This window comes from Phaseolus vulgaris, chromosome 5 (assembly GCF_051622355.1).
Source record: "Phaseolus vulgaris cultivar YP4 chromosome 5, ASM5162235v1, whole genome shotgun sequence".
Lineage (NCBI taxonomy): Eukaryota > Viridiplantae > Streptophyta > Magnoliopsida > Fabales > Fabaceae > Phaseolus > Phaseolus vulgaris.
This window is the reverse complement of record NC_143502.1, coordinates 39,490,132-39,498,849: the sequence shown is the minus strand read 5'-3', so window position 1 is coordinate 39,498,849 and position 8,718 is coordinate 39,490,132. Positions and strand designations below refer to the sequence as shown.

The following is an 8,718-nucleotide window of genomic DNA, read 5'->3' as shown; positions in this document are numbered from 1 at the left end:
TCTACAACAATATCAATTATAGTTAATGGGTAAAGAGATTCTAACCAGGAAGAGGACTCAAGAAGGGTGACCCCCTAACACCTTTCTTGTTCATTATTGTGGTAAAGGGATTAACTAGATTAGTCAAACAAGTTCTATAGGTACAAAAGTTGGATGAGGTGAAGATAGGTAAACATAAGAAAGAAGTAAATGTGTTGCAATATGTAAATGATACCTTATTCATATGTGAGGACAAAATTCAAAATATAATGACTTTGAAATGTATTCTAAGATGCTTTAAATTAGCATATGAAATAAAAGTGAATTTCACAAGAGTAAGTTGGGAGTTATAGGGATAAAAACCCATAACATAGATAGATTTGTTACTATACTAAATTGTAAAAATATGTCTAGGACTTTCACATATTTGGAAATACCAATAGGAGGGAGTCTGAGAACAGTGAGTATGTGGGAACCTATGCTAAGTAAGATTCAAAAAAGACTAAGTAGATGAAAAAGAAGATATATTTCATTTGCATGTAGGGTAAGCCTAATCAAATATGTTGTAGCAGCTTCTATTCCCATTATTCTATTTATCTTTTTTTAAAGCCCAAAAAGTGGTCGGAAAAGAATTTGGGAAAGGATATAGACAAATTTTGTAGGGATGGAGAGTGGAACGCAAGAAAATTTCTAAGGTGAAAGGGTTGAATATGTGTAAAACAAAAGAAGGTGGGGTTTTGGATATAAAAGATATATAAAGGTTTAATGAGGCACTTATAGGAAAGTGGAAAGAAGAGCAATGCATGAGAACATTGGACTGAGCAATGCATGAGAACATTGAGCAATGCATGAGAACATTGGACTGTGAAAGAAGATAATAAAATCAAAGCATGGGGACTAAAGAGAACTTAGTAAAATAGGTAAAAATCCTTACGAGTGAACATGGTAGCAGGAGAAGTGAAACGAAGACCACTAACTTCAACTTTTGTTATTCGGTTGATCCTAATCTTCATGCTGCTTTATGTCTCAATTTCCGTTTATATTTCGGTCTCGTCTGGTTTAGTCTTGGTTGCAAATCTTGGTCTCGACATGGGATACCTGTTGTTGAGACTCTGGACGGTTTGGACAATCTATCTAGACGGTCTGATACAACCATAGATAGTCTCTTGACCAACTAGACGATCTATGAACCATTAGAAGGTTTGATGACCAGAATATCATATGTGAAGTTTATGTTCTTATGTTTTGTTGCAAAGAAGAGTTCAAGCTCCATTCAATACCTTGAGGATGGTATCGCCCGAAGTATACAAACAAATCTATATGACATTATATCTCTCCAAGATTTGGCTTTTCCAATTTGGCAAGAATGAAATTTCCTTTGTATCTTCCATGAAGGGATATCGGCAAGCAGAGACACCAAAAGTGTACATAGAGACCGATGGTCAGGATTGAGCATTTTGGAAACTACCAAGCTCTTGAACTTATGAGACGGTTGATACATTGGAGCTAGTTGGATCTTTGTGTTTGGTGTCGGCCTATGGTCTCGTTCCTTCCCAGCTTCTGTCTCAAATCTTACATTTTTAGATCGGAGGGAATCAAATTTTTTAGCGTTATTTCTCTTTAGTGTTTCTATTGCTCTTCGCAACTCCATCATCATTTTCATCTTATCAACGTAGTTATCACGAGGTTCCTCGTGTTAGCGTCTATCGGTTGTCATGTTTCACGTGGTCACGATGTAATCTGTTAAATGATTTTCTCAATTTCTATGATTGCGCCAAAATGTTCTTACAATATCAAAATGATCCCATAAGATCACTAACTTTCACTTCTATTGTTCGACCAATTTTCACTTTGGTGTCTCGATTGTGATTGTAATTGTAAGTCTCGGTCTCCACTTGAGGTACTTGCAACCCCTTTGAGGTTCAAGTTAGTGTAATCTTGATATTGAAAAGTGGGTTTTGTTTTGTTTTTTTAAGTGAGTACCTCCTATAAAGAATCACTCAATACTATTTTTATGTGGGTTATCTCCCTATATTTATTTAAACTAATGCCCACATGGGCCTGGTATTACACGTTCGGGGTGAAACTGAAATAAGAGTTGGAAGGTGGTTTAATTTGACTTGGTAATACTCTTAGTTTGATTAGTAGCTAGTAGGTACTAGTTGTGCTAGTTATTGGCTATTGGTATATATGGTGAACGAAAGCGAGAGACAGAGAAAGTGGTCCAGCTTAGTCTATGGCTGACTGACACCCTCAGCAGCCGTGTTGATAAGGAGAGAAATGAGATTCAATTTATTTTAACACATTCACTCGCCAACTATTTCCTTATTCTCTCTACTCTTTCACCAATTCTCCCCCCAAACTCTCAACCTTTCTCCTGTCACCGCGATTCACATGTACGTGAAACAACCATTTTCAATTTCTTCTCAACTATATATGTGTACCTTTTTCTTGTCTCAAATCGATAAATTAAATAATATTTTTTTAACTTCTTGGATGTTATGCTACTTTGTTTTGCAGTGCCTGTGTCACGGTTGTCTGCTTCAAAACTTGAGGTAGCTTGTACTTTCGGAATTTGCGAGGTTGCTTGTTTAGGACACTCCAATTCTCTTCGGTTCCAAGCATGATGTCTGGTGAAGCAATAACTGTCCCTTCCAACCTCGGAGATTCCTCGGTTCAAGTCCATGACCCAAACTCAAACCCTAATCCTAACCCTAATCCAAACTCATCGGTTAAGAGAAAAAGAAGCCTACCCGGAACACCAGGCAAGTTATTATCAAAGTCCTTCTCTTCTATCAATCTCGATCTTCAGCTTTTGTATGTGTTATTTTTCTTATATAATTCATAAAAATTACATGTAATTAATTACGGCTTAGTTAACTAATGGACCAATATAGCAGATCCGAATGCAGAAGTGATTGCTCTGTCGCCAAAGTCGCTGATGGCGACGAACCGGTTCATCTGCGAAGTGTGCAACAAGGGGTTTCAGCGAGACCAGAACCTGCAGCTGCATCGGCGAGGGCACAATTTGCCGTGGAAGCTGCGGCAGAGGACGAAGGAAGAGGTGAGGAAGAAGGTGTACGTGTGTCCGGAGAAGAGTTGCGTGCACCATGACCCTTGCAGAGCCCTGGGAGACCTCACTGGGATTAAAAAACACTTCAGCAGAAAGCACGGTGAGAAGAAGTGGAAGTGCGAAAAGTGCTCCAAGAAATACGCTGTTCAATCTGACTGGAAAGCCCATAACAAGATTTGTGGGACTAGACAGTACAAATGTGACTGTGGCACGATATTCTCCAGGTATCTACTCTTACTAATACTATTAGTATTACCACACGCTTTATATATCAACCTCGTTCAATCAACTGCTGCATATATGTCTCTACTCAATTTGATGCATGTTGAATTATTATAGGATAATCTCATTAATTCATCTGATTCATGAATTTAATGTATGTTGGGGACGTTAACTAAACGCAATTAATGTTTTGAGCTGAGAAGTGGAGAATGTTGAGGAATGATGTAAATGGCGAAGGAAATTAATTAATGTAGTTGTGTGACAAATCAGGAAGGACAGCTTTGTAACACATAGAGCCTTTTGTGACGCTATGGTGGAACAAAGTACGAGACTTCCGGCAGTTTTATCAAACCACCTTGGAAACGATATTTTGATGAACGCTCAAGGCCCGAGGGTAATGCCTCAGGGTCTACAATTACACGGGTTTCATTCAGAGTTTGGTGGGCCAGGTCCAGAATCATACATGGGGAATTTTGCTGATGCTGAACATGTTGAACATAAGCTAAGGTTGCCGTTATGGCTAGACCAGACAAATCTTCAACTCAACCATCCTCTTGGCGTTGTTCCGGGCAACTCAAGTGTATTCTCACCAGGAGCAACCTTGCCTGAAACAAACAACATTTTCGGGACATCGTCGTCACAGGCACAGTGGGCGAATTACCGATACCCAGAAGCATCTTTTGCATGTGCCAGTGTTTCTATGCCTCATGGACTGAAGCTAGAGCAAGAAGACAACAAAGGGGAGTTGTCGCATTGCGTGAGCTCTTTGTACCCAAGTCACATGGAATCTACAAGGATGAGTGGTACTTCACCCTTCGACAACTCTAACTTCGGCCTGTTAGACCCGAACATGTCAAGCACGTCAACCAACAACCGGAGCAACGTGGTTGAAATTCAGAAGTTATTCAAGCAAGGAAACCAGCCTGAAAACTTGAATCTCATGGTGAATTCCCAGGCAAGCAGAGGTGGGTTTTCCTTGAGTTGCAGGAAGAGTTTGGAGCATATGGTGATGCCACGGATCGAAGAGTGGGGAAGTGGAGAAGCAGAAATAACGGAGAAGCAAGTACGTTCAAGTTCAAACACTGAAGAGCACTTAACCAAAGACTTCATGGGTGTTGGAGATGGGTCACTAAGCAGGCAAATGGGGCCAGTGATGAACCTGCAAAGGCAGTTCCGTGGACACTACTGATTGCATTGCTATGAAGTATAAGGAAGTGAATTGATTGCATGATGATGGATAGCATTAGAATTTAGAATGAATAGGAGATATGTACCTCAAAGTGACGATAACAAGAAGATTACAGGAAGCTGATACCGACCAGCGAGTGATTGGGTGGGCATGCACAGTGAACAGGAAGCTTATCACGTGATGAAATCGATATCATAGAGGCATCCCGTGAAGGATGTGGGGGCCATTGCGTTTTGGAAGAGACAATAGATATTCTCTCTATTCTATGCTACCTAGCTTCTTCTATTGTATATTCTCAAGTAACAATGTTATTTCCTTCTTTTTCTTTCTTTTTCTTTAAGGTTCTTTTCATTCTGCATCCTAGTTCATAATGTTGTACTATAGGGCAAGCAATAAGTAGATACACGTAAACAAACTCTTTTCCTCCGTCAATCTTATGTTGCTCAAACACTACCACTTTCATGTCTTTGTTCAATGCTTTACTTTATTACTATCTTAATTAATATTTTTTTAATGATGTTTTTACCTTTAAAGTATTCGACAATCTTATTAATTTCTATATTATGTATTACAACTTACAAGATCTTTTAGGATTCTAGTTCAATATGAAATTTGTATCTCAAACCAAGTTATAGGTTTGGAAACAGCTGTGAGATATAATTTGAAGAACACTGTTATGATTTGTTTACCACTACAGTACTTTTTTTCATGTTACGTTTTTACGTTGATGCAAACTTTACCAGCTACAGCATGACCTACTTTTATTTGTTTCCTGTGACCTTTGGGAGGCCGTGAACTACTTTCCCCTCAAATAAAATAATCACAATGAGGCAAAAGCTTTCTTTCCAGCTATTTCATTTTTGTTGTTTTTCACACACATATTATTTTATGTACAAAAGCATTAGCGCTGATTCAACAATTAAATAAAGTCATTTTTTATCAACAAACAAATGAAATAAATTAAAAAAAAATATTTAAAAAATGTTCTAATTCATATACAAAATATATCATAATTTTTATAAATTTTATTTTCCTAGTCACATGTATACTACTTTTTATGTTCAAGCTACCAAATAGATATTTCGAATGAAGTTATCAATACACTTTCACAATTCATTTCTTTATATATATAATTAGTCAATATTATGTTGACATGCATGCTTATATTTATTATTTTGCAAATATAAGGAAACAAAATATGGTGCAACTAAAGTTTTTTTGGTTGACATTTTTTTTTAATATTGAAATATATTATATATATATATATATATATATATATATCAAAGATATTTATTATGGAAGACAATTTTACTCAAATTAGACGACAATTTAGACATGTAGAGTAAAATTATATTTTCAAGGACTTGAAGATAAAGGAATTTTTTTTATGGCTTTCCCATCTTTCACCTGATGATTTAAGAGAGGAGACCATTCTGATGCAACTTCACTTTCTCGAAGCTCTCCATGACAAAATTTTTCACGTAAGGTTGATTTTCAACCAGTAATAGAATTTTCTCACCTTATTGATTTTTTTTTTACCTTATTGATTTTTCTTTTTCTATTTTTTTTCAAAGACAATACTTGAATTATTTGAACAATGATCCGTCGATACATGTGTATATCTAAAAAATATATATAATCTACTCATGTATACAAAACTCTTATAAACGTGGTTTTCGAATTAAAAAAAAAAAAACTTACGTAAGTAACTTATAAATTAACATAAAAAAATATGAATGGGTTATCTTCATGAATGTCACCTTTAGCATTTGCGTTGATTGGAAAGAGAATCGCCATAAATATACAATGTAGGTAAATATTACGAAATTATAAATATCACAAAACTCATTTACCTATGAGCTCAATTATAATGGTAAGTATATTCACATATACACTGAGACATGGTAGGACACTTAAAGTTGTTGGGCTTATATAGAGTGACAAATAAATTCGTACTCTATTTAAAAAAAATTATAATAGATATTAAATTATTCTTTAATAGATATTTAATATATATATATATATATATTCTTACTTATTAATGGATGGGTATGATATTATAATTTGATTTCTTACTTATATTTAATTTTATATTCTGGATTTCTTGAGTTGGAATGAACCACGACCACGACCACCACATGTGAATGTCCCAATCAGCAAAAAATCCCCTCAAGCTGTACAGCAAACACTTCTAGATTAATCTAACGGTCCAAACTTTCTGTGAGAATCTTGTTGGATGCTGGTGTAAATTTAGGTTCATAAGTCCTAAATGATTCAGAGTTAACCTCTTTATCTCATAAATATGGAGTTGATTTTATCCATGCCTTCAAGTTTCCTATGTAGAGTCATAATTCTCTTCAAGAACATATTTTGATGTATTATATTTTAGCACTTTTCAATATTCATCCAAATTAAGATACAAGTTGTAGCCATAAAACTACAATAATTTTCTCCCTTTAAATTCCCCAATCAAGAAACAAAATCAAGAAAATAATAAGAAAAGGAAAACAATCAAACAAAACTTTCTTTAATACTTATTGTACTACAATAAAAAGTAAAAAGTAAAAATACATATTAGAGTAAAGCGGAAGCAAAAGTGATAAAACCGGTTAGTTAAGTATGGGTAGTGCATTGGTTTAACAATGAGCATTATGGAATCTTATTTAAGAAACCCAAGTACCGGGGATTAAGTCGATAAACATATAATATTTTAATATTTATGAAAATCGTAGACTAGGTTTATGTTAATGTCCACACAACAGAAAAAAAAATATATGCGTATGATAAATTGACGCTAAATTTCATACAAATTAATAAAAAAAATGTGATCTAGGTCGATGTTAAAGCCCACAATTTTAAAAAAAATACTAAAGTTCACATTTATCATCCTCCTCTTATTTTGTATTTTTCTTCCTAGTTTTCGTAGATACCCCTCCAAACTTTTTTTAGAAAATTTATAAATTTGGGATAATTTTTTCACGTTTTTACATAAATGGTAATTTTTTAAAAAATACAAAAATTGGTAAGTCGTGTGAGGGAGAACGATTTTAATTTGAAAAAGTCGTGCTTAATAAAAAGGGACAATGGTATATTGTAATAACCCTTTCTCAAGTTGGAAAAAAAATGATTTTGAGAGCCAAGATGCTTGTGAGAGGTTGAAACTTATGCCTTGGAATAACTTTTTTATTTGTTTATATGACTTAACATAGACGAGTCTTAAAAAACCTAATTCAACGTGCTTTTTGACAAAATGGACATCAATATCTATGTGTTTTGATCTGTGATGCAATATATGATCAGTTGACAAATATTTAATTGAAATAGTATCACATAAAACCATTACAATTTAAGGATAATTTTGGAAGAATATGAATGTTTATTCCATAATAATTTTTAAGTTCTACTGAAGACTGAGATAAAATAGTTTGCCTTTTTTATTTCCATGTTAGAAGAGGATCTCCTATGGAGATGCTAAAGCCTGTGCTAGACCAGCCTGCATCTACACAAACACTCAAATTAACTTGGATTTTGAAGAGAAAAAAATGTGTTGCTCAGGAGTTGCCTTTAGGTATCTTAGAACCTAGGCAAGTTCAAACTTTTGTTAACATGAATCATTTTAATAACAATATCAGATAAACAGTCTAATCTACAGTGTTATTTGTTTACATCAATGTTCCTTTTATCATTATTACTAACATTGACAATAATATGATTTAAAGAAGGCAAGAAAAAGCTATAAGACTTATTGTTTGGATTTTTTAAAATGTAGAGGTAATCGAGGATTCTACCTTTGCTAATCACCCTTGAGTCTTGGTGATCCTGGATGACAAAAGAAGAATGATAAAAAAAATATTGTTCCTAGTAAATTGAGTTAGGAAACTTACAAATATAAGATTGACTTTAAAGTCTAGTATAAACAAGACTTTGTGGAGAATGACATTGTTACTGAATTTAACATAGTGTCAATGCCTATGACTTTTACTTCAACAATACTTCTAGTGGGAAGGTAAACAAATTGATAGTCTAAGTTGTACAAAACATGTAATATGTGTAATAGCTCCTGAATCTACTATTCAAATGGAAGAATTTTCTTTGTTTGGATGTATTGAAGGTCAAGTTTTTTTAAAAGGAAAAAACTCCATGTACCATTTTTAAGCGAGTTTGAAGCTACTATGATGTTCCAACATGTGTTACCTGATTTTGAAGAAGGTTTAGAAGATAATCATATTGAGCTTTTTGTCAATTTCATTGGGTT

At 34.4% G+C, this 8,718-nt stretch overlaps 1 protein-coding gene across 2 annotated transcripts; it reads left to right on the top strand.

Annotated features, from left to right (window-relative positions):
* Positions 1–2,152: 2,152 nt before the first annotated feature.
* Positions 2,153–4,977, top strand: LOC137835745 (protein indeterminate-domain 7). 2 transcript variants are annotated; one of them, XM_068644379.2, is made up of 4 exons: positions 2,153–2,375; positions 2,500–2,744; positions 2,880–3,276; positions 3,545–4,977. In XM_068644379.2, the coding sequence occupies exons 2-4, from the start codon at positions 2,603–2,605 to the stop codon at positions 4,461–4,463; spliced, it is 1,458 nt and encodes a 485-aa protein (XP_068500480.1). In that variant the 5' UTR covers positions 2,153–2,375; positions 2,500–2,602; the 3' UTR covers positions 4,464–4,977. The 2 variants fall into 2 exon arrangements, with proteins under 2 accessions (XP_068500480.1, XP_068500479.1); XM_068644378.2 differs by having other exon boundaries at positions 2,199–2,375; positions 2,877–3,276.
* Positions 4,978–8,718: the final 3,741 nt, after the last annotated feature.